At 44.1% G+C, this 26,943-nt stretch overlaps 1 protein-coding gene across 2 annotated transcripts in view; it reads right to left on the bottom strand.

Annotated features, from left to right (window-relative positions):
• Positions 1–14,596: 14,596 nt before the first annotated feature.
• Positions 14,597–26,943, bottom strand: part of Nck2 (NCK adaptor protein 2) — a 148,789-nt gene continuing 136,442 nt past the window's right edge. For both annotated transcript variants that reach the window (XM_008824238.3, XM_029559215.1), the window contains exon 5: positions 14,597–15,937. In XM_008824238.3, the coding sequence (XP_008822460.1) occupies positions 15,743–15,937 (195 nt within the window). In that variant the 3' untranslated portion in view covers positions 14,597–15,742. The remainder of the gene's footprint in view (positions 15,938–26,943) is intronic.

The raw sequence follows: 26,943 nt of genomic DNA, 5'->3' as shown, positions 1-26,943 counted from the left end.
CTAGGGACAGACATGACCATGAGATCAAGAGGTGCCAACCACTGGCTAAGGTACTCTGAGGTTCAACAGCTGTCACCTGGCCAAATCCTTACCACAGTAGAACAGTTAGGAAGTGGTCCTTGCCCATGTTGTTCTCTTCTGCCCCTCCAGCTGATCGTACTAAGAAGGAGGAGGTAGCCTGAGAGACGTTGAAGCCCTGCCTGCCTCCTACACTGCGGCTTCTGGACAGCAGTGGCACAGGCCAGGTAGTGGCATATGCCCTGTGCTCTTGTTATATAGTGTTGCCACCAGAAATGGCAGTTTAAAGCAGTAAAAGCTCTTTCATTTTTTTCATGAATCTTCAATTGGAGCAGAAGCTTCAGGTGAGCAAGAAGGCTCACCTTGACTCCATGTGGCAGCCACTCATTGGCTCCACTGTAGGGGGGCGGCTGCTCACAAGATCACAGTCTTGGTGATCAGCTTAGGGAAGGGTCATTGCCACAGGGGAGCTTCTGAAAGGGAATTAGAAGACCCAGTCTACTTTCAGCAAGGCAAGTCCACAAACTGACCTGCAGGGGAGGCAGAGGATCCTGGCTCTGAATGCTTAGACATCCATCCAGTTGGGGATCAAGAACATTTAGGATGACAGTCAAGAATATTCAAAATGCTTTCCAAGAAGGTGCTTTTTTTCAAATAGTCAGAAATTAAAGTGGAAAATACCACTATTAATTTATTCTGGCAGGGTGAGTTCTATGGGTTTGAATGTGTCCATGAAAACTCATGTTCAAATTTAATTCCTGTAGTTAGTTAGGTATTAAGAGATGGCATGGGGGTGGTGTTTGAAAGTGACTGGATGGGGGTTGGATCTGGCCTCATGAATAAATTAATCTATTTATAGATTAATGAATTAGTGCGCTATCTTGAGAGTTGGTGTTCTAGAGATGAAATTTCTCTTGAAAGTGAATTTGAGTGACATTTACTATTGGTGTTTCCTGTATAACAGAAAAATACAAAGTTGAATCACCAATACTATCAGTATGACATATTCAAGTGTACATTTTTAAAATTTTATTGTACTTAATTTTTGCATCTGTGATGTTGAGAACTAACTCCAAAATAAATACATAAATAAAACATCAGTCTGTGGCCCTCTGATTATTCAATTCCCTATGCTGACATGATCCCTAGACCTTAGACTTCCCAGCCTCCAGAACCAAGAGTTAAATAAACTCTGATTATTTATGAATTACCCAGTTTGTGGTATTCATTTATAGCAACAGAAAACAGATTAAAACAAATGAGAAGATATTAGGACGCTTACTACCTTCTCCTTCCTCAACCTTCTCCTTCCTCATAATGAACATGAATCTGAAGAATGACCTTCACCTTGCAATGAATGGGCTCATTCCAGGATCAGACCAATAGGCTTTGATTCCACCCTATTATCATGGTTCTAAGGCAACAAAGCTAGGCCACTAATAGAATTACACCTCCTCAGACACTTACTATGTGGGAAGCACTGACATGTGCCCACAGAAGAAACTGCAGCCTGAAACCAGCACTGAAGTTGGCAAGCAAACTCTATTTCCTTTCCTTCTGCCTGCGAAGCTGAGTCTTCAAAAACCAAAGAGCCCCTTTCCATAGCATCCCATTTGAAAGATGGTCCATCCCAGCGGTTCACTTGAAGAAGGCTATAGCTGCTCTTCAGTGCTCTTCCTATGACGTTGCTGCTACAATCCCTCTAAGCCTCGGTTCCAAAATGTATAAAATAAAAGCATGGGTCTGGGCAATTACTAAGGTGATTTAAACTCATAACTTTCCAGGAATGTGATTCCACACTATACAGTCATGGTTTTCCAAAGAAACAGAATCTGTAGGATGTATAGATGTTAAGAGAAGACATCATCATCATCATCATCATCATCATCATCATCATCAGGAATTTGGCTCATGAGGTTATAGATTCCATTATCTGCAAACTGGAGGCTCAGAACTCTGTCTCAAATAGACAAAACAAAAACAAAACGAAACAACAACAACAAAGAACCCCCACCAACAACAGAAAACAGGAGTGGTAGCATACTGCTAAGCTACCACTTAGAAGGTAGAGACAGGAGGATCAGGAATTCAAGGTCATTCTTAGCTACATAGCTCATTTGAGGCCAACCTGGGCTACTTGAAATTCTATCTCAAAAAACAGAAATAAAATAAAATAAAAAAATAAAAAAGAGAAAGAAAAACAAAAAAGTGGAGCCAAGAATCCATCTACTCAGTAGTAGAGCATGGACTTAGTGTAGATAAGGCCCTGGGTTTGACCTCCAGCACACAAAAAAGGGGGAAGGGGATGGGGAGGACTTAGGGTGAGAGAAAGATCCAGAGGTAAAGTATTTGCATAATTTAACATTATCAGAACTCTGGCTTCAATATAGTACGAAGCAAAGCATCATGGAGCTGCCTCCCTGTGCCCCACTGGACCCCCACAGTGTGGCTGGATACACACAGTTCATCCATCAGGCTTCTACCTGAGGTCCATAAATATCGGAACTGCTACCTCAGTAAGGTTAACACACTGGAGCAGAATGGGGAGGGCAAGCCATCTGCCAAAGCCCGAGGAAGATGTTACAAAACTTCCAGGTCAAGGACTGACAGTTCTTCAGAAAGCCATTAGTATTTAACCCAATGTTACTCTAATATCCTGGCTCCTCTTTCTGGAGGTAGCCAAACAAGGTCAAGAGAAGACCCTCTCCTGTTTCTCCAGAATGCCCCCCAGGGCCCCTCACATCAGCATCTATGGCAGCTACAGTATGCCAGTTGACACCCTCAGGCATGTGCCAGTTACAGTGGCTCCAGTGTTCCAATTCACCAGCCTCCACTAATGGCTCAGTGCAGGCTAAGGTTTTCTTAGACAAGTCTCTTCCCTCAGCCCCAAACTGCATCTTCAAGACAGTAGTCTCTAGGTTATCTGCTTTCTGAGGTAAGGAATGCCGTAAGTGGAGTGTTTTTTAGCACTGGCAGAAGCCAGTGAAGCCCTTGAAGCAAACTGTCCTTGTTTATATATCTTTGGTTTTCATTCTCCAGAGTTCTCAAGTGCCGTTTTGGAACACAGGAATTCATCCACCCATACGGTCCTCTCTAATGCTGACCCAGTTACGTACTTGGGGGTACTGATGGTGTGAGTGCTGGAAGCTGAAAGGCTGACCATTAGGCATTCCAGTGTCTGAGGACAGAAGATGGGTGTCTCAGCTCAAGAAGAGAAAACTTAAGCTCCTTATGCCTTTTAGGAACCATTCGACTGATTCCAATGCTAATCTCTTCCAGAAATACCCTCATAGAAGCAGCTAGAGATAATATTTTACTGGCTATCTGGGCATCCCTTAGCCTTGACAAGCAAACACATGAGAGCAACCAGCACACATTTCATTCTGGGGAAGTGAAGCAGTAGGTTGATCATTGGTATGAGGACAAATCTATGATGTTCATTTTTAAGAGCAAGAATTGCCTAAGATCTTCTAGATTAACCCAGTTTTTGACTTTCATCTCCATAGTGATATTTTCTTCTCTCCTTGTTTACCAACTTCACCACCTTCAAATTTTGAGTTCAAATATTGTATTTTCCAGCCATAAGTGGGCACATTTCCACTTTATTTAATCAAAGATCTCTCAATTCATTAATCGTTGGCATCTCATCTTTTTATTTTTTGCTGTTCTGTGTGCACATGTGTATGAATGTGGGCATATATGTGCCACGCCATGCGTGTATTGAAGTGAGAGGATTACTTGTGGGAGTCAGTTCTTTACTTCTACCATGGGGGACCCTATCAAAATCAGGCCATCAGTCTTGACAGCCAATGCCTTTACCCACTGAGCCATCCCACTTGCCCTTACTTTTCTTTATTAAATTTTTCTTTGCTTTTCTATGATCTCTATCTTTGGTTTTCATCCAGTTTCTGACCTGTAATTCCCTCCCCAAGATGAAGCATAGAAATCCTAATCTTCTGCTTTTCCCTAGCCTTAATGAAAATTTCTGACCCATCTTACCTTACAGAAAGTCATGAGACTCTCCCTATTCAGGAGGCCTTCCCATGCTGTGAAGGAAGAAATGTTGCACAGAAAGGAGCATATGCACAGACAGACCTGGCTGGTTCTCCCCATCCTATCTGAATCATGCCTATGCAGTGATGTCTACATGGCTCAGGGAGTCTGGACAGCTGACTGTGGGGAGGTTTCTGGAGGTGGCATGCCTGGAGAGGGCATGGGAGTTCTATGCCCATCACTCTTACCTCCACCTATGTACCCCTTTCTTTATATCCTTTGTAACATCCTTGGTAATAAACCAGTAAATGTGCTTCCTTGAGTTCTGAGAAAGATAGCAAACGAATCAAACCCAAGAAAGGAGGGAGTCATGGGAACCCTGTGTTATAGCTTGATGGTCAGAAGGTCAGGTTAAAACAACCTTGGGCTCATGACAGGCATCTGAAGTAAAGAGGGGGCAGTCTAGGGGACTGAAGGAGGCACCACTCTCTGCAGGTAGACAATGTGAGCACTGAGTTGAGCTAGAGAACCCAGCAGGTGTTTGCTAAACAATTGCTTGCTTCCTAGTAGGAAAAAAAATCTCCACACCTTCTGAGGTCATAAAAATTTTCTTTATTGACAGTGAAGCTGGCAGTTACTTTTACCAACAAACGTTTCCTTTTGTTTAATTTCGAATTCATGATTTTTTCATAACTATAATAGAGGCCATTTTATCCTATGTGGTTTGGCAATGTAAGTTAGAAATGTTCAAAAAGTAAAATAAATGAACTTTTCTAAAATGTGTTTTAAAAAGTGCCAACACACCTTTGCTTATCTTATTTTAGCTTAGAGCATGTGAGCAGGTGTTTTCAGGCTTTTGAGTTAGACTCATGCTTTTCATTAATTATTGTTTGGCATTGCTTTTCTTGCATAAGGCACTATAAACCCCTCTACAATGTCCAAGTTGGTTTTCTTTAAAACGTAGAGAAGAACAAATGACAACTAAGAACAGATTTGGGTGAAATTATGTCCCACAGCAAACCTGAGTCTGGCGTAAACAGGGGTGGGAATACTTGTAAAACTCGGAACAGAAGTGGTGCTCACTTGTCACATTCTCTGATAGCAGAGTCTGGGTGGGTGCTCAAGAGAGCAGTACAACCATCTAGTGCCTCTGTAAAATCCTTGAGCATCTCGAAAGTCACTTCTCAGTTTTCCCTCCCCATCAACCTTCTCAGCCCTGCCAGTGTCACTGGAAGGACCTCAGAACCAAACAGTGACAAGGGAGTTTCAATTGAGTGCTTCATGTCTACTGAGAGACACACACACAGAGAGACAGAGACAGAGAGAGAGAGAATGTGTGTCCTTGATTGATCTGTACCTTATTTTTTGAGATGGGGTCTCTCAATCCAACTTGGAGCTCTGATTTGGCTAGGTTGGCTGGACAATGAGCTCCAAGGCTCTTCCTGTCTTTGCCCACGTGGTATCTAGGGTTATAGACATGTGCCACTATGCTCAGCTTTATTATGTATCTTGGGAATCTGAACTCAGGTCCTTATGCTTATGTGGCAGGCATTTCAGTGATTAAGTCATCTCCCTAGCACCTGAGTGTCTGATGCTTAATTAAGAGTTGTAGTCCTAGAAAGAAGATAAACAGAAATCATGATCAAAGTATCCCTTTGGGTGTGTCAATGAAGGTACTTTCTCAGAAAGGTTTTACTAAGGAGGGAAAGCACATCCTGAATGTGGGAGAAAGTGGGCTGGGCACCAGCATTCATCTCTCTTTGCTTCCTAATTGTGGATGTGCTATGACCACTCACTTCATGCTCCTGCCACTATACTTTCCCCATCACAATAGACTGTATCCCTTCTTAAACCATGAGTCAAAATACACTGACTCCCAAGTTTCTTTTCTCAAACACTTTGCAACAGCAATGAGAAAGGAAATGTATACTGAAATTGATGCCAGGAGTCAGGACATTGCCATGAAATCTGACCATGTGCTTCTTTGACCTTTGGAGTAGTAGGAGAAATGTGGAAGCATTTGCAGCTGTGGGTCAGAGAAGCCCTAGAAGGTACTAAGAAGCAGGATTTAATGGGCCATTCTTGTGGGAGTTTGGAAGACTAGAATGAGACAAGACAGACAGTAGTGGTATGGTTCATGAGGTTTAGGAGAATAAGGACTCAATTGGGAACCAGGCTAGAGGCCATTTGTATTATATTCTGGCAAAATCAAAAAATTAACAAGCAAAAACTAGCTTCACACTGCTTGTGGTCTGAGAACTTGATTCAACCTGAACTCAAAAGTACTGGAGGAATTTCAAGTCAACACAGCATTCAGGCTGTGTCATGGTTACTGCTCACTGTTCTGTCCAGGTTTACAGCGATGGAGAGGAGAAAGTGGAGCAGCCCCTGTGAAAAACATGAAGCATGGTGAGGAAAGAAGCATGAATGAGTTTAACTCTGCTGACAAGGAAGGTGCAAATGAACAGCTGTATGCGTTAAAGACAGCAGCACCACTAAAGAGAAACCTCTTATTCTGCACTGGAATAAGGGGAAAAGTCCCCACCCTACAAGACCCCACCCATTAAGGCTTTAACTAGTGAAAATGCAAATTCATTTGAAAGATGAGGGACTGAACTGAGAATGCAACTGAATGGGTTTTCTCCCAGAGAACAACTACCCAGGGAAGTCTTTTCCCAGGAGCAGTGGCCAAGATGCAGGGGCCACTACGGCTGTGAGCTAGCAGAACTTAGCAGCGTCATCCACACGATGGTAGCTTTTCACATATGCGAGAGTAAAGAGCTCATGGAGGCTTGCACTAAGGTTCCAGAAAGCTGCCAAGGCCAGGGAATGTATGGCAGGGTTGGGTTTCCTGAAAGGAGGCCCTGAAAGGCCACTGTGCGAAGATAGCAAGGTGAAACCTCAATCTTGATGGAGATTCCAGGACGTTGGAGAAGCTAGGCCCTTCGGATGTCGATGGTGTAAAGTTGCAGGCATCGAGTGGTGCTAATCCAAGAGGGAGGTCACACGTACTATGCACTGAAGAGCTGCAGGGGCAGGGCTGCTCAAGATGGAGCCCAGATGATGCTGTCCCATGATCCTGATGCTGGATACTGAACTGCAGGGGTGGGTGTTTTCCCTGTTAGGCTTTGGTCTTGCTTTGTCCCAATCTTTCCTTGCTATTCTTCCAAATTCTTCTCTCAGAATGAGAGAATGTCTTCTGTACTACCTCACTATTGGAAACACATAATTTATTTTTATTTCATAAGAGCTTACAGTTAAGAATTTGCCTCAAATCTCAGAAGAGACTTTGAGCCTTTAAACAGTGTTAGGACTATTAAAAGACTATGAGGACTTTTAGAGATGAACTAAATGCATTAGATGAAAATGGGGTTAGAAGTGGACTGTTATGATTTAAAGTGGTATGTCTGGGTATCAAGTTGGAAAATTGTAATGGTTACTCTTGACCGTCAATTGGATTGGATTCAGAATCACCATAGAGATGCTTCTCAGTCTGTTTTTGAGGGTATTTCCAGAGTTTTAACTGATGAAGGAAGAACTAACCTCAATTGGGTAGCACTTTTTTTCCTGGGCTGGATTCTTGGCCTAAACAAAGAGGCAAAAGTGAGATCAGCACCAGCACTGAACTCTCTGTGCTGCCTATGGATGTGATGAGATCAGCAGCTTCCTGCACCTGTCACCATGCCTTCTCCACCATGATAAACTGTGTCCTTTTAAACTGTGTCAGGATAATTCCTTCTTTCCTTAAGTTGCTCCGTGTGTGTGTGTGTGTGTGTGTGTGTGTGTGTGTGTGTGTGTCGTGTGCACACCCAAAGAGAGAAGAGGTGGACTATTGCTCTCTGCCTACTTTCTAAGTCAGGGTTTCTCACTGAATCTGGAGATTACCACTTTGGCTAGACTGCCTGGCCAGCAAGCCATCATGATCCACCACTTTCTTCTCCCCTTCCCCCAGTGCTGAGATTATAGGTGTGCACTGCTGCCCCCAGCTTTTCACATGCTTGGGATGAACTAGGGTCCTCATGCTTGCATACAAGCCCTTTACCCTCTGAAGCATTTCCCCAGCCTCATGAAGTTGATTTGGCAGGTATTTTGTCACAGCAATGAGAAAAGTAATACAAAACAGTATCTAGAATTTTGCAAGAAAAAATGTGATGTGTACATGAATCATATTGAGTCATGCAGACATTCTTTTCCAAGGGTAGTAGAAAAGGCTTTTCAGCCATAAGGATTCTAGGTGCAATGCTCTTTTCTCTCATGCTGATTTGTTCACTGATATTAACAGATGTGTATCAAGTGCTGAACACTTTCTATGTAGGTTCCATCTGTTAATAAAACAAATGACCATGTCTTTGTAGAATGTCATTTGAACTGTATTGACAGACAGTAAACAATAACCACAGTAAATGAATAAATGAATAAATGATCAAATCCGTGGAAGTTGCTAAGTACTATGCAGAATAATTAATTAATTAATTAATTAATTAATTAATTAATTAAAAAAATTTAAAAAAAAAACAGCTAGAGGGCAGGCCCTGTATTTCAGGACCATCTTAGTTAACTATTCTAGATGACCCGTATTATAAGTTCACTGTCCAAAACATTGAGTCTGATATTAACTGATGTCATTTTGGTTTCAATTGACAATTATACTAACAATTTGGTGAAAATACTGACTAAAGTAAAATCATTTTCTAATTCCACAGGAAACCAAGCAAAGTCTGGAGCAGAAATCTCCTGATTATTTTTCCACAATCAGTACAACCAATCTCAGTATGCATAGTTATTCAATTTATTTGGTTTCATGTAATTTAAAATAACAGATGATGCAGAGACCTGAAAGTTCAGCGCCTTGCCACAGTGGGAGGAAGATGACCCACACCCACCACCCCCTCCAAGGCTCAGGGACTTTTGTGGAAGACGTTGGCTGAAAGAATTTAAGAGCCGGAGGAAGGGGTGGAGTGTTACCTGCAAGTGTCCTTTGAGTACTATGCGGACAAGCTATAGTCACACCTCCTTCCCATGCTCGTCAAGGAGACGAGAGAGGAGTCAGTTACCTCTCCCACCCAATTAGCTGACCTTAGCTGCATATGGGGGGAGGGGCAAAGGATATATAAGCACGAACACCAAGAGGCACCTCTCTCACCATTTTGTGGGGCTGCTGGGAGGTCACAGGATCTGTATTTGAGTGTGGATTTTATGGCACAGCCGTAAATGTGGGGCACCCACTCTGTAAATAAATTCCTACCCTGTACTCTGTCAAAAAATATTTTTTAAAATGTGAAATTAACTTTTCTATGTAGTTTTCACTTAGATAATTGACAGCCATTGTAGAATATGAGATATTAAAACAGTGCAAAGTAAAAATATCTCTGATGTCTTCAAGTGATTTCTAGATAATTTTAGAGCTAATACCACCATACCCACCTGGGACTGGGGGTAGGAGAGCAATCCTAAAGACATGATAGCACTGACAATTCCAGGCATGCACAGCAAGAGTGGATCAAAGACAAGTTCTAAAAGCAGTTTAAGCAAAGATCACACAGCCTTGACTCCAACACCCAAAACAAACATTGCTAGGATTAGTGTGATTTAGATGTATGGTATGTGGACATCAGCATTCAGGTTAGGTATATATTTAGATGGTATCATTACTTCAGTGCCATCCCTTCTTCTTCCTCTGCTTCTTTGTGGGAACTCCAAAGCACCTGTAGAAATAAATCCTGCTGGCATCCATGTGACAAGATGGGAGTTGGAGGCCAAGATCATTTGATGCTCTATGGTACTATTACCAGCAAATATCTGAAATCTCAGATCACTCATTCTCACATTCACTTAGTTAACAATTTAGCATATTAATCTATTTTTTTTCCTTTCCATTAATCCCATCTAACAACCTGAACAAAGGTTCTAAGCCTTTGTTAGAGGCAGTTAGCTTCATCCAAATGTATGGTAACACCTAACACAGTCAAGACTGTCTTTAAATCGCTGTGGTAAGGCATGCAGATTGGCCCCACTGATTTGAAGACCATTAAGGAAGTTTTGGGACTTGCTGGAGGCTTCACCACAGGTGAGGGCAGAATGTGGTCTTAGGCCCTGGGTGGATTTTGAAGAGGGCAGTTCTACTACCATGAGAGCAGGAAATGTTTTATAGACGTCCTCTTTAGACTGGGGTCTTCTTCAGGCCCTTACCTCATCTTGGAAGGCCTCATGTCCTCACCCACCATCCACAGCCTGAGGACAAGCCCTGGTGCTCTGGTTCCTGACATGGGTTACAGATTTTGATCATCCAGCCAAGGAGTTGGCCAAATGCCCATCTCCTGAGAGGGGGTCATCCATTTCAAAAACGCCATCCAGGGTGAGCATCAAGGCACAAACACTGTCAGGAAACACTTAGTGCCAAGTAGCAGCCCCTCCAAATAGAATGTAGTGAGTCTCCTCTCACCTTGCATGTCAGGAAGCTGTGTTGTCAAAGGTCAGCAGGGGCCAGAGCTGATAAAGGGTCCTAGCATAAAGGCCAGTCCAAACATTCACCATCAGACATTCTCCATACATGTGCAGAAAGAAAGCACATGCTGTCAAAGTATGTTGAGAGTAGTGCATGTGTGTATACAAGTGTGAACAGGTGATGCCTCCGAAGTCTCAAGCAAGCTACAGCAGAGTCCAAAATGCAGGACTGACTCACAATGGCATCTCCTGGAAACTTTTCAAAAATGCGGATGAGGAGCTGGGTGTGGTAGTGCACACCTATGGTCCTAAACTCAGAGGCTGAGGCAGGAAGGTCACAAGGCCAGCCTAAAGTACACAGCAAGACCATGTCTCAACAAAGACCCCACAGAAATGAAATGAGGTGTAGCTCCACGGTCAAGCATGCACTATATACAAGACCTTGGATTTGATCCCCAGAACCAAAAAGGTGGGTATGGTATGAGTATAGTTCACTGGCAGTGTGTGGTTATCATGTTCAGGGCCTTGGGTGTAACCTTTAGCACCAAACCTCACAGATATCTCCTGACTGCTCTCAAATTTAAATTGGAGTGGCTGAGGCAAGTGTTAAGCTACTGGCTAAATTGTAAGCCCTCTAGCCTGAGGAACATCCCTTAGAAGGGACATCACCCAGGTTCCTCAGAGCAGCAGGAGTACAACTGGAGGAGGAGCCTATATTTTGGGGTCACTGGTTGGATTACTCAAAGTTGCCCCATCCTCTCAGGCAGAGACTGTTCTACTCCCTCCCCAAAACAGACATGCCCCAGAGGACCATTTTTTAGGTGTGATTTGCCAACCTCTGGCTCATGATCCAGGGCTTTTAAAAAGTGGGCCTTAAAACTGGCTGGAGGAACACTTCTTCAAACCCTTGAAGAGTGAAAGCTCTAGGTGCACAGGCTCCAGGTGAAGCACACTATAGCTCTTCAGTGGGCCTTCTGAGGAAGCCCATGGATGAGGCACAGAGTCCAAGTAGGAAAATTGGCAGATAATGTGACGCACAGTGGAGCACAGTGCTAGGCTACCTTCACGTGAAGCACTACCCTGGCCAACTCTCTCACCATGGTGTGAACGCCAAAGCTGAAGAGCATCCCTCTCTTACTCCTAAGCAAACAGTCAGAGAAACTGGGCAATTCGCTTGAAATCAAAGGGCTGTAAGGACACTGCCACTGTCAGTGGCTTTGACCAGATTCTCCACTGTTTGTAGGTGACAAGAATGGCATTATAGGACACATTAGCACTCCTTAAGTATCAAAATACCCACAAAAATGAAACCGAGGAAAAACCTACTAGTTTTCTGTCACTGATGAAACAAACACCTAACACATCCACTTAGGAGGAAATGTGTATTTTAGCTCACAGTTTCAGACTACAGTGGCAGCACACAGAGGCCTATTCACCTCATGGTAGCTAGGAAACAGGCTGAAGCTCTAACAACACCCTCCCCACGACCCCCCAGGTTACCTCCAACAATTTAACTTCCTTTCACTAATCCCTATTTCCTGAAGTTCCTAACTCTTCCCTCCAATGTCATAGGCTTCTGGGAGGTATTCAAGATTGAAGTTGTAATAACGCATCTGTTCTGAGCTGTGAACAACACTCCAGACTGCACAGCTGTCCTTGACTGCAGACACTACTTCTGGCACGTGACTATCTTGTGACCAGTCTCACTGTTCTGCAAATCTAACACTTCAGTGACTGGCAAACTGCAAGACAGGGAAAACATTACACAATCACATCCTAACAAGTGAGTGAAAAGGCCCCAAGTAGATTCATGGCTATTTGCAATGTAGTCATGTACTATATGATGTTGGCCAAGACACTGCATATTGAGCCTTGATCCCGTGAGCTCCTCCTACACATGCTGGCCAGGAGCCACCTTAGTTTGTTTGTTCCCTCTATGACAGTCACACAATGCCACATTCAGTGATGCATGACTATATTTTAAAACACTTTCAGTCTGCTATTTTGTAAGTTCTGAACTTGGGTCTTAAATTACTTTGGCATCCTGGCATTGGGTAGTAGACATGGCAGGGAGGTAGACTACAAACAACACACAGAAATCCCAAAGAAAACTATACTGGCATTATAAATGATGTGTTTGGAAAGTTGGATTTTCAGTAGTTACAAAGAACAGAAAAATAACTTAAGATACTAATTTGTGATTCAACTCTGGGGACTATTACAGATCCCCAGAGACATCACTTATTGGCATTTGTCTACGAACCACCTGTGAAGGGCTGAGTGCTTACTATAACTCAGTGGGGTTCTGAAAAGCAAATGCAAACAGGTAGGTCAAGTTATCTGAACACAGTGTAGCTAATCTGTATTGTCCTTTGCTATCTCTTCAAAGATTCAATGGCAGCAGTGCCTCAGTCTGGGCCCCTCTAGGCATGTTGGAAGGCTAACAGCACTCTTGCCCACACTCCAAACTACCACGTAGGGCTTGTTTCCTCTCTCTACAGACTCATCCTGAGACTATTCTCCTTCGAGGTCAACTTATGGTCCTGATTCCTTAATTAAAAAACTACGAATTGTGGGGTATGGGGGAAAAAGCTCAGTGGTACAGCACCTACTTAGCATGTGTGGCCTTAAGTTTAATACTCAGTACTGTGACAAAAACCAATCCCCCTCCCCCGAAAGAAAAAAAAACCCAACACACAATTCACACTGCCCCCTACCACACCCCGAAACAAAAACCCAAACCCAACCCAACCCAACCAAAACCCCCAAACAAAAAATATCTGATCCTGGGCAGCCAGAGGACTCTTAACAAAGAAGTTTGTGACAACACTGACAGCTGTTAATAATGACAGTGAGCCTTAAATAAGTCTCTGGAGCCACAGTATGCATCTTCTGGCCTTTAAACACAAATTGCTGTGCAAAGGTTCGGCTGTCCAGCCCAGGCACTCAGTAGATTCCAGCAGAAGGTCAAAGCAGAACACCAGCAATGAGGTTGGTCCACAGGAGATGCTGCATTTTCACAGCTGATGAAGGCAAGCGATGTGTCTGTGGTAATGATATGCCTCACTCATCTGAGTGTTTCCTCACTAAAACCAGGGGCTGCAACCTCAAGTATCAGACACCCAACTGACAACAAAAAGACAGGGGTTGGCATGGAACCCCCCTACCCCCCGGGGGGCCTTACTGGTGTCCCTGCTGATCCAGTTCAAGGGCCCTGTGAACTGACTTTAATACCTGTCTTCACCTGTAAAATGGAGATGTCATGGAGCCACCTCATACAGATGGTACAGATGACACGGTACCAGCACACAGGAAGCACTCCGACATTGGGCACAATGTAGAGAAATGAACTTGAAGCAACACTTACTGATGGAGGGAGTCAGGTTTCAGCAGACAGAAAACTCTGGCTTTAACGGATAAAATATACTTTTAAACCAGTAATTTCCAAAGAGCAAAGCTCAAGTTGGACATGCTGGATTCTTCTGGAGTTACACTAATCAAGGCTTTTGCTACTTCAACACACAGATGTGTACAGGAGGAGCTGGTTAGACGAAGGTGTTTGCTACGCAAGCCTGGTGATGAGTTTGATCCTTGGACCCAACATAAAGGTGGAAGGAGAGAACTGATTCCGCAAAGCTATCCTCTGACCTCCACATGCATGCTCTCCATCACATCATATACTAACAAAAAAAATTAGGTGTAGAAAAAGAAAACACAAGGAATGCATGTTAAGCTCCAAGAGCACCTAGGTTGTGGATGCGCATGAGTGTGGTTTATGTACATGTGCACTTGAAAGCCAGAGGCCGACATTGGCTGTAAGGTGTCGGCCACTATTGTTATCTACCATGTCTTTTGAGACAGGGTCTCTCACTGAACCCAGCACTTATTGACTGATTAAGACTGGCTAGCCTGTGAGCTCTGGGGACCTGCCTTACCTTTACTTCCCCAGTGACCCCAGCCAGGCTTTTATGTGGGCACCTAGGATTTGAACTCAGGTCCTCATGCTTGTACTGCAGGTACTTTACCAACGGAGCCTTTTCTCTAATGCCAAGAGTTCCCATTTGTGATGAACAGTCATTGATTACTGTGGGTGTTGCTTCTCAAGCAGAGTCAGGTCTCCCCAAACACAAACACACAGTCCTGTCATAATACTTTTTTTATTACAATATTCAAAAAACTGGGTATGCAAGTTTAGAGGATCTCAAGACCCCTTCTTCAATCGTAGGAATGTGCCATCTCAAGACTGTATAGTCAAACTATAAAGAAGTTCAAATGTAAAGAAAAAAGAAAATGCAATTTCTTCATAAACATTCTGTGTGTTTCTACCAATCACATATTCTTTTGTAAACCCTGAAAAATTTCCCTGTGAAGCAAATTTTTATATATATATATATACATATAATATACACATATTATATATATATATATATTGTATATGTGTATAAAGTATTGGTAGCTCCCCTTCCCCAAAGATCAGCTGTTTTCCTTAATCATCTGTTATTAGTGTCAATGAACAGCTACAGATACATATTACTTTGAGAATTAAATATGTAATTGTGAAATTCAAACAAGCAAAAGGGCAAGAGGAAGAAAGCACTATGTGGATGGCACATCTGGGGAAAAATTACCAAAGCATCTGTCTTTCTGTGTCACTGGCTCCCTCTTTTATAGACTGACTCTCAAAACAAACAAAACAAAACAAAAACCCCTCTTTTTATTGCAAGCACAGCCTCAAAGGCACTGGGCAGTTCCCTCAACCACCACCACCCCAGTAGTTCCTATATTGCTGCTATCTGCACCTGTGTGGAGTCCTGCAGAGCCTGGAGCCACAGAAGGGTATAGGCCCTGGGACACCGGCTACTGGCTGAGACCAGCATGGCTGATGGGGAGCGCCAAGCACCCATGGATACAACTTTCTGAGTGTGCCAAGGTCTCATACTCACTACGCACAGCATCACTGACTTCTGAATGAGCCCCAGTATTTTAACCAGTCTGTGTATGAGTTTGCTCATGAAGGATTTAAAAAGACTCTTCCAATTAAAAGGAAAACCGTGAGCAGCTTCACCCCTTTTGACCCTCACTACCTGAAAGTGGCCAGGAGGTGTTGGCCGTGGGCATGGCTGTTGAGAGCCTGGGTGGCTATGGGTGACCAACGGGGCTGAAGAGAAAGACAGACTGGGCTGTGTTGGAGATCCCAGCCAGATGAATGGTGGCAACTGGGCTCTGGGAGGCGAGGGTGGTGGCGAGGCCCACAGTGGGCAGGGCACGGAAGGCTACTGCGCCGCCGTCACTGCAGGGCTCGGACGAGGTAGAGCTTCTCTCCGTGCTCGCTGGTGAAGATGGGAGCCTTCTTGTAGTGTTCCACTAGCTCGTCCATGCTGTGGAATCGCCGCTGCCCAATGCAGTAGACATTGTCCACGAGCTGCACCTTGAAATGCTTGTTCTTCCCTGATGCTTTGAGAGACACGGAGAAGTCACTGGGCTGGGGAAAAGACAGAAAGGAGTTAGCTCTGGACACAGGCAGGAGAGACTGAAAGAGGTAACCCTGAGTTTTCACCCAGAGCAGCATGGTCCTCAGGATGACCAGGACAGGCCAACTTTCTCCTGTTCTCAATCAAACACAAATGAAATATTTCTCTGCATGGTTTCATGGATAAATGCATTTGAGTCTCTGACAAGTAAAAACTCATTACAGAAAGAGTGACAACTGCATTAACCCTAGGGCTGAAGAAGCCTGAAATTTCCATTTCCCAAACTACTTCTGACAAACTGGGAATTACTCAAAGTGGCTGCACACAGGCAGCAACCTAGAAATTTCACTTCTGATTTCTATTAGAAACTAACCTCTTTCTAACAACTGATACTCTCAAGGCAGTGGAAAGTTCTGGTCTATTTTAAACACGGTTCATAATTTCCCAGCCACAGCCACACTGAAGTCTAAGCACACATTCATTGAGAAAAAGCTAAATTCTGTGAGGAATTAGTTTTACTTTATTTGTGAGTATATTTTAAGGATTTGTATTTTTAGTAAAATTGGTCATTCAGTGCATTTACTGAAAAACAGCAGGAAGAGTTATTGAATGGAGAATGATTTTTGTAAAAACAAGTATCAGTTAATTAAATAAATTACTTACTGAATGTTGATTACATCCCAGACAGCCCACTTCCTACACACATGCATAAGGCATAAACTTGGACATCCAGTGGAGAAACAAATAAGGGGGTGAGGTGGAGATGGTTGTAAACTGTGGTAAGAGTTCTACAAGGAAAAAGGAGTGTTTCACAAGAGAATCATGAGCTAGAAGACACAATTTTAAGTATGTATGTGAAGGAGTATGTGCATGTGCAAAAGCAAATAGGAACAGAAACTGTTTTCTGTATAACTGTGTGTGAGAGGATGTGTGTGTATGAGTGTGTACGCACGTTTGTGGTGGAGTCAGGAAAGGGCTCTAGAGACACAGGAGCTGAGACTGTGGCAGCAAGGGATGGCTGGAAGTTTGTGTGGCGGGGCGGGGGGGAGAGGGTGCTGTGGTGGAGAAAGGGACAACCTGTCCCTTGTACAGCACCAATGGGGCAGTGTGATTCAGTGGGGAGTGATGGGACAGCAATCTCCCCTAGCTGTAGTCCACAGGCAAGCATGTGCCCACTCAGTCCCCTTTCACTCTCACTTATGCTGTTCTTGGGCCTTTCTCTGTCCTCTGGTCCTTAATCAGCGATTCCCTAAAGTATCTTCTCAAGGGTCTGCCCAAGCAGGGGCAGTCCATGCCACAGGGTGACCCTGCAGTAGCAAGGCCACACCCACCATGACAGGAGCTCCCGAGGCTGCTTCTGCTTTCCCCATACCTGGGGGCTTACCACCCCTCATGGCCAGCAGCTGGCCCTGCTCTGAGTCCCTTTCTCCCAGTAGTACTTCCATAGCCAGTAACTTGTTTGATAGGGTGAGCAAGTCCTGCAGACAAAGAATACTTCCACTTTTCCCACTGTGGGATGGGGGCCCAGGACAATTCAAATATCGCGAGGTCACCTACCCGGAGGGAACAACAAGGATAACAGTTTGAACTTGTGTCTCCTTCTGCCCCAACCTTCCATCATATGTCTAAGCCATACCCAGGGCCAGATGGCTAGAAGCAGCCCAGGAAGGGATGGGCCACAAGGTATACAGGTTTTCAGGATCATGGCCACCAGGGAGCCCAAGGGCAGGTGAGACACAGAACCTGACAGTTTCTTCAAAGGATCATGGAATTCTGATGTCACAGATAAGGCATGCCAACCAGCCCTGCCAACAAAGTCTACAACAGGCAGACCTCCTGTAGGCTTCTGTTTCAAGACTCCCATGAATGCTTCAGATTGTTGTTAGTTTCCTTCTAGCATATTCAAACTGCCAGTGTCACTGCTCATGCTGTGGGTACCATTATTAAATAGGGTCATTTGAACACAACCATGAGATACCCCAGCCATCAATCTGATAACCAAGGCAGATGGGTACAAGTTAGCTGTCATGTGCCATTTGGAAAGTAAAATAACCTAAGACAGGTACTGCCCACCAGGTACCCCATCAACTTGCAAGCCCAGGGCATTAGTACTAAGCTCACCGGGGTTGCTGTTAGTTATGTTCGATCAGGAGAATCCTCAACCACAGACACTGAGCACAAAAACCCACACAAGTCACCCTGCTCAACGCGCTCCCAATGGCTCCAGGTTTCTTTTAAAGGGGTTTTATTTTAGTTCCAAGCTCTGTACTATTAATATTAAAAACCCACACAAGTCACCCTGCTCAACGCTCTCCCATTGGCTCCAGGTTTCTTTTAAAGGGGTTTTATTTTAGTTCCAAGCTCTGTACTATTAATATTCTATAAGCATATATATTTGGTGCTCAGAAAAGATGGAGGTGCTTTCACTGTGCCAACTTCCCATGGGCCAGCGTGCTAGCTGGACAGCTTCTTTAATCAACCCGGACAAAGCAGCCTTACTTCAGGGGTGGTGACTAGGGCTGAGCTGTAGCAGATGTAGAATACACCTGGAGATTTCAACTAAGATGACTTTCTGAACAGGAAATTTGCTTTTAATTTGACATCAAGGAATGTGTGGGCTTCTGTACATTACGGCAGTAAAAGGACACAGCAGAAAAGGGAATTTTAATTTCATGAGCTTCTTGAGTAGAATTTTTTTTTTTTTTTTTTTTTTTTTGGTCTTTTTGAGGCAGTGTTTCCCAGTAGCCCCAGCTGGCTTGGAACTCACTATGTAGACCAGGCTGGTCTCGAACTCAGAGATCCACCTGCCTCTGCCTCCCAAACACTGGGATTAAAGGCAGGTACCACACCAGTCTGAGTAGAAATCTTAAAGTTAAGGTCACAGAACCAACTTGAGTGCTGAGTATGGAGTGTGCTTAATTCCAATTAAGGAGAAGACTTTCCTTAGGAAATCTGAAAATGGACAGTCTACAACAGCAGACATTCCTGTATGATGTAGGTGCCTAGTCCATCTCTGAAACCCTTAGGACCAGAGATATTTTAAATTTAGCATTTAAAACCTTTTGGAATATATGCACACACACTGAGGTGGTTTGGGGTATGTCCCAAGTCTGAAACACTGATATTTCATATAGGCCTTAGGTAGTCTGACAACACAGTATTATAGAATATTTTAGAATAATTTTATACTTCTGGCCGGTGCCAGATTATGGATAAGGGGCTCTCCATCTGTACCTCTGAACCTCTATAAATGCAGCCTGGAGACAGCAGAGTACAGTGCTTTCTGAAGGTGTGCCACCTCTAAATGAAGCTGGGCAATGACAGAATGCAGTGGTCTCCAGACCAGCAGCAACAGCACCATTGGGAACTTTACAAAGGCAACTCTTACACTAGCCCCAGCCCTGCTGAAGCAGAAACTCACCCAGGGCAGAACCTGGCCACATGTGTGGGCAGCTCTAGCCACTTGAGTTTCAGCAGGACTGCAGGGGATCCTGATATACTTTGAGAACTTAAGTAAAACTGGAACTAATCACCAACATTATTGGAACCACTAATAAATGCACACAGCCACCAGGAAAAGATGTGGATGTGATTCATGAGCAGAGCAGCTCCAGGATAGAGGGAGCCCCACAGTCAACTTCACCCATGGTCTGCCATGCCCCCCCCCCTTTTTTTTTTTTTTTTTTGAGACAGGGTCGCTCTGTAGCCCCAGCTAGCCTGGAACTTTCTATACATATACATATACATATACATATACATATACATATACATCATATACAGGCTGGCCTTGAACTCACAGAGATCCACCTGCCTCTGCCTCCCAAGTGCTGGGATTAAAGGCATGTGCCACCATGCCTGGCTTCTGCCATGCCCTTGTGATTCTGTTTGGCCATTCCTCATGAGGAATGTCCCCTGATGTGATAGCTAGGACATGCTGGAGAGATGGTTAACATTTGCTGACTTCACACCAGCACGCCCTTGGGTCTGATGGACATGGAGCTATTCCATCAAACAAATAGATCTTTTACAAGAACATCAAGCAAGGAACGAGACCCACAAAATTTACTCCATCAGTCTTCACTCTGCTCTGGACCTTCTGTGCCTGGCTTTCTGAACCAGACTTAGAGAAATCAAATGAAAAGGCACTGTGTCACATGCACCCGGTCAACAAGCAGCAGGGAACTAACTGTAGTATGACAGGATGCTCTTAAAACGAAGCCTGCCTGAAAACCCTAACACGTTTTTCAAACATGCAGGCAACATTTGGGCTGAGAGCATGTGGCTCAGTGGTAGAGTGCTTGCCTAGCATGTGTAGGGACCTGGGTTCCAACTTAGCACTACAAGACAGGACAGGACAAGACTGGCAGAGTCAGTGTCATCAGGATCAATCTAGAATCTCGCTGAAAGCACAAAGGGGGCCCTGCAAGGATATTTGAGTGTCAGTAGAACATGGCAGCTGGCTCAACCCAGATGAGGTATTCTGAGAAAGAGCAGAGAGGTCATGATGCCTTCTATACCCATTTTGGAAGTTGTCCATCACCACTTCCAGCACATTCTAGTCCCTAGAAGTCAGCTGTGAACAGGCGCCATCTCTCACAAGGAGAGGAGTGAAGAAAGGGAGGAAATGTTTTCCCACCATCCCAGATATTGCACTGGACAGATCTTTCTATGGTTGGACTAAGCTATTACTAGACTCATTCCTGAACCACTATCTGCCCCTGTGCATCCTTTCCAGTTCCCCTTTCTGGGCTCCTCCCTTGGAGTCTACATGTTCTCCCAGCATTAGATTTGCTGGGTGTCTTCCTCTTTGTTGATGACCCGACCACACAGTCATATTTCCTAATGCTGACTACATCTGCCCACCTCCTTCTCTGCCTGGTCCTTAGGACTGGCTCTGCTCTTCCTATGGCTGTTTTTGAATCTAAGATTCTGGAGTTAACAGTACAATCCATCATCCACTCTTCTCTTTAGGAAGCTGTGCTCAAGTGAAAGTGAAGATGCTAGCTTAGTAGAACCTCTGGAGGTTCCTCTCATGGTTCCTATTTGGGTGTTAGGTCCCCTATTTGAATAGAATCCCCCTAAGTCCAAGTACTTGGTTTAATTCCATACCCTTATGCTGGGTTTAGAGTGGTGTTCAACATGTGTAATGACATAAATTCCAAATTTTGACTGCCCTTTCCACCTTTCACACCCTTACATAATTCTTACACCTCTGCAATGTGGGCTCCCAAGTTGAGTGTTTTTGGAAAAGTATACCAGAGAGCATGCTCAGTGCGGCTCTTCTATGTGATCAGCTCGTCCCCCATAGTGGCATCTACTTGATCCACCGCTTCAGAAACTTGTTTAGAAACACCTTAGCACTCCTCATAAAGTGGCTAGGTTGGACAGATACTTCTCTTCCTCACTCAAAATTTAATAATAGAGGGGAAAAAATGCCAAGAATGGCCTTTAATATCCTTTTTCCTTCATCCCTATGAGCTTAATAAGCATTAATGTGATTTGTTTAATAAGCATAAGGCTGTGAAGAAATGGGGAGCTTTGCTGCCAAGGCATGCCTGGCTTTTCAGTACTTTAAAATGCCTATCATTCACTTTAGAGAAGAAACGCCCCTGGCTTCCCATGTGAACCTGGGCCAGTCTGCTCACATGAATGTCTCACACATCAGCAATCTGCAGTATGTCCACAGTCCTTCCAACCCCAAAGAGAAAGGAGCTTGTTGGTTTGTTATCAAAACCTACATCATTTTTTTTCCTTTCCATTTGAGGTGTGGGTATTTTTCTCTTTTTCCTTCCGTAGGGAAGGGTAAGACACCTTTTGTCCAAAGATGTGGGTGAGGGACAAAATGTGTTCCACTGATGAATATTTTCTCTGTTCTTGGCCCAGAAAAGCCATCTGATTGTTTTAGCAGTCCACCCACACCAGCTGTCTACTGCAGCCTCTTTTTTTAAGACAGGGCCTCCTTATAGCCCCAGCTGGCCTGGAACTCACTATGTAGACCAGGCTGGCCTTGATCTCACAGAGATCCACCCTTCTCTGCCTCCCAACTTCTGGGACTAAATGCATGTGCCACCACACCTGGCTTGTGCAGCTTCTTTTAAAGTAAAAATTGACTCCATGTTTTCACCAAAACTACTAGCTGTCAATTAGCACTCTTAGTTTTTACAGATTATCTTTTCTTTATAGTCAAGTCTCTGAAATATATACTCCACAGGCCTAAAAGCCACCCATAAGTAAGGGCAATATGCATTTCATTAGTGTGAAGTAAAGTTAATTTGATAAAGAAAACCAACTGTCAACTAGAGAGTAGCCTTTCCATAAACGCAACTCTGAGAACCCATTTTCAAGATGGAGCTACATGTGTTTATCCCTTTCTGTTCCTTCCCCAATAGATTTCCATCCTAAAGTTAAATGTAAATATTGTACAGACTTGCAGAATATTGTCCTCCTTTGTCTTTTCACAGTGTTACAGTGGGTGTGACTAAATGACAATATTTGTTTGTTTGTTTTAGACAGGGTCTCACTGGTGGCCAACAGGTCTCGAACTTAGAGAGAGAGTGCATGGTGGAAATTGAAACGGAACCGACCGGGCAGCTGACAGCGGTCCTAGAGCCGCCAGCTCCGCTAGCAGAGACCCACGGCAACGCGGCGGAGAGCCAGGGGCCGGAACAGCAGACGCGGCCTGCGGACCCGCTGCACTCCAGCGACGTGTGGGAGACCGGCGCCACGCCCAGCAGCTGGCGCCCCGAGATCCCCGCACGCCCATAAGGAAAGAAGTAGGAAGGACATAAATTACATAGAACAGGAAGAGGACAGGGGACGTCAGTGCTCAACGGAAACAGTTTTGGTTTGGGATGATGGTAAAGCCCTGGAGATGGATGGTTGCACAGTACAGCCATGTGGGTGCATCTAGTGACTGAACTGCACTTAAAAACATTTAAAATGGCCAAATTTATTTTAAATGTTTTACCACAATAAGGATTTTTGTAAAGGTTAAGTGATGATCTTGAAAAGCTCTGTGACGTTCCAATGAAATTACCACGACTGGGGCGGGGGGCACGACTTACGGTGTATGGTCTGTGGCAGGAGGAGCCAGGGCATGTTGGGGAGGTGGTGCAGCCCTCATAATGTGCCTCTTGGCTTAAAGCAGAACTCTTGTCTTAGATCACCTGTGGTATCTGGTGACCAGTTTCAGTTTTTCTTGGGGATGGTTGAGAGCATCAGGGATCTACAGACTGACATAGGAGTTTTTTCTTCTATGAATCATATCTTTTGTCCACCATTCAAAAATCCTGGAACACTGCTTGGCTATGATTGCCAGAGCTGTTACACCTCATTGGAGCTGGTGACATTAACAACATACTGGGATGCCATTTCTGTGGGGGAAGAACCGTCCTAGCACGCATCTCAAGGCCAAACATAATCATTTCTTGAGGAATTTTTTTGGGAAATGGCAAAGGAATTTTTAAAAGGATACTGGTACAGCTTTTAGCAGTGAGACAGGGATCCTGTGTTTAAGGAGACAATGGACCCACTCCAATCTCTCCACAGCAGAAAGTGGGTTGCAGGGTCCAGGACAGACCTGCTGGTCTACAGCTCCACTCGCCTCCTCTCTGCCCTGCTCTGCATGTGTGTTTTGTTAAAGAAAATACAGTCCAACTCTCACCACTTCCATGACTTTTATCTCACCGCTAATTTAAGCGGAATGATTATCAGATGGCCAAACAGGCAAACCCTAATGTGTACAACAAGTCTTCTGTAAACCAAAGGAAGGTCTCAATCTATAAGATAAACATACTCAGTTGTTTTCTGCAGCCACAGTTTAATATTCAAAACAGATACAACACCCCAAAAGCAAAAGGCCAGCCCCAGAAGGTTCCCCCCAGTGCGGTGAAGCATTAGTCACACTGGCCTTTCTGAGACTTCAGCATTTCTTTTTCCATTATGCTTTTAAGTATTTGGAGTGAGAACACTTCCACTATGTACTAGCAGTTTTGTCTGAGCTCCACATAAATACTATATAAAAGGTAGTGACTGATCTAAAGGATTTTAATGAGAACATTTCTGAATTCTGCTATGACTAAATTACTGACTTGACATCTTCTCTTAGTCTGAAAAGCTGCTTTAGTGTGGCTGCTCCACAGCTCTGCTAGTCTGGGCACAAGCTCTTCCCAACTGACTCCATGGCCACACCCTAATCAAGCATCCCCTGAGATGCAGCATAGTTCTTAGGCTTCAATGGCAAGTACGCAGACACTCTAAGTGTTCTTGGTACTGACCTGGCATATCCTTGTGCTAAACCTCTTGAAGAGGATGTGCAAGGTGTGGCTCAGGCCTGCTGGCCAGCCTAGCGCTTCACAGAAGCAACAGTGGCCAGAATGAGACTGGAAAGATGTGTTTGCCAGGATGGTAGGCACGTGGTAGAGCGGGAGGTAGGGGCTGTGACCGAATGCTCCAGACTTGTATGGAGGTCTGGATAACTGAAAGCCAAACTGGAGGAACTAATGAATCAGTGTGGCATGAATACAGTTACATGGGAGCTAGATGCATGGCTAGAGCAACATAAAGAGGTCACCACATGGCCACCAGCCATGTGATGACCATAATGAAGAGGACAGGCAGGATTCCAAGCTTCACTGAGGACCCACTTGACTCACAGGCATGCTGAGAGTTCCCAGGAGTTTTAATAGTCTGTTTGCTGTTTCCTACAGTCCCTGTGCATATAGGTGAAATGGATTCAGTACTATAGTTGAGTATCCTTTGCTTAAAAACACTTCGAGACCAGAAACTCTGGATTTTGGAATATGTGCCATCTTTGAGATGGGATCCAAATCTACATTACACTTCACTTCTTTTTCATATATACCTGCAGGGCATATAACCCTTGCTGTCATTGATGCTATTGGTCTCTGGTCTAGGGACACTTACCATGTCTTGCTTCGTTTTGACATGCTAGAGATGGAAGCAGGGTCTTTTGTGTACATGCTGCGCAAATGTTCTAACACTAGGCTGTGTCTCTAACCTTTATTGTGCATTCTGGATGGCTTTACATATTTTACAGCAGCTACTGAAACGCCATTTCTATATGATATTATATTCCTTGGAATAGTAGAAATGTGTGAAGGTGGGAACTAAAAACGTTGCCCTCAAGTTTAATTTTACTTCAGGGTCAAGATTATGTTCAAACTGAAAATTCATGGGCCCTAGTTTTCCCAAATCTGGAATGTTGGAGGAGGCAGCAGAACCCCATTCACAGCCCTCAAGGAGATGTGGATCAATGAACCTATGGTCAGAAATGTTGCTATATGAAATATAAGAATTTTAAAAATGCATTAAAGAACTCATATTTCTTTTATTTCCTGACCAGGTAATATTAATAGGGTAAAGAAAAAATGGGGGACATGAAACACCCAGACTTTCCTGAAGCCAACAATATATTAAATCTTTGTTGCTGTCTTTTTCTCTACCTGAAATGAGTGTATTGCATCACAAACATTAGTAGCTAATTATTATCGTGAGACATAATGCATGGGATTTTGAGCTCTTGGGGAATCTAAAGTCTTATAGAGGGAAGTACCCCTACATGACTCTGGCTCATGACGTCCTGTGCCCCCACCTGGCAGCCTCTCCTATTCAGATGTCTCCTTGCTTTGCACGCAACAGCTCACAAATACTTTTACAAGGATGAGGGACATAGGAACAGAGAAAATAAACACTGAGAGCTTGTATTGTTTGTCAGAAATCAACTTAATCCTAGGCAGAGTCTCCTAAGCATCTCCATAGACTCAATGCAGCCAAATCCATAAAGATTTATGATGCCTGTACAGAACAGGCAGGATTCCTATGAATCTCCTGCATTAGGTAGGTTTAGTTCACAGGCGCAGGTGACGAGAGACAATATTGTGTCTCCATTAGCTGCTATGGAGAACTGATCATTAGAGATGAGAAAAGAGAAAAAGAGTGGAAAAGAGTTTGGAAGAGAGAACAGATGGGGTACCGAGGTTCAGGTTTGCTTGATCATTTATTTTTCAAATTCAGTATTCACCCAACAGAGTTCTGAAACACCTAGTTCTTCCTCAACCCAGGATATGTAGGGGAGACCACCTTTGTTTTCCTTGCAGTGTGTACCTCTCCCTCAAAAAGCACAACTTCCTTGTAAGTAGACATGAGTAGATTTTAATTCTTCAAAGGAAGGAAACAGTAGGTATTTTTCATTGCAAAACACCATCCACCAAGAGTCTAGCTCATTCACTTTGCAATCACTTGGGATACATTTTAAGTGACACACATGTGGAAGACATGCACCCCTAAACTACCATGATCATTCAGAAGCCAAGCTTCCCATGACAACCTCCAGGAGGGAGGTTCCAGGCCCAAAGACTACAGGGAAGAAAAAGGAAATGTAGTGAGACATTTGCCTGAGTACTGCAGGAGGGCAGAGCCCCTGGGACCCCTTTCTATCACCCAACAGTGTGATGTACGATATCAGATTGTGAACTATGGACTCTGTGTAGCCTGGGCTTGGCTGTGAAAATAATGCTCTGACCTGAAAAGTCCCAAAAGGAAGAGGAAAAATGAGAAAGGAGGCAGCAGAGGTGGGATAGAGTAAGCGAGTCACTGTGTGTCAGGACAGACAACAGTCACGGAATGAAGATGCAAACAGCCAAGAGCAACACATCTCACCGATTTTCTCAGCAGAAAATCAGCAACACAACTTGGAGCAGTCTTGGATTGGCATGCAGCTAGCAGCCCAAACTCTCTACACTACAGCAAGATCCCGAGGACAGCTGCCCAGCATCACGGCCTGTTGCAGACTGAGCAGGAACTCTGTGTGTGCAGAGATGCTGAGCAGTCCAACGAAGCCATCTTTGCCCCCCCACAGCCCTGAAAGCACAGCCTGGGCATACACTCACATGACTTACCTCAGCTTAAGGCAGAATAAAATGGTGTCCATGAAAAGGGTTAAAATAAAAATGTAAACAATTCATGCTCCATGATTAGAAAATGTTTGCTTATTCAG

This window comes from Nannospalax galili, unplaced genomic scaffold (assembly GCF_000622305.1).
Source record: "Nannospalax galili isolate Female #2095 unplaced genomic scaffold, S.galili_v1.0 scaffold1169, whole genome shotgun sequence".
Lineage (NCBI taxonomy): Eukaryota > Metazoa > Chordata > Mammalia > Rodentia > Spalacidae > Nannospalax > Nannospalax galili.
Note: the sequence above shows the minus strand (reverse complement) of the source record. Positions and strands in the feature narration are given on the sequence as shown.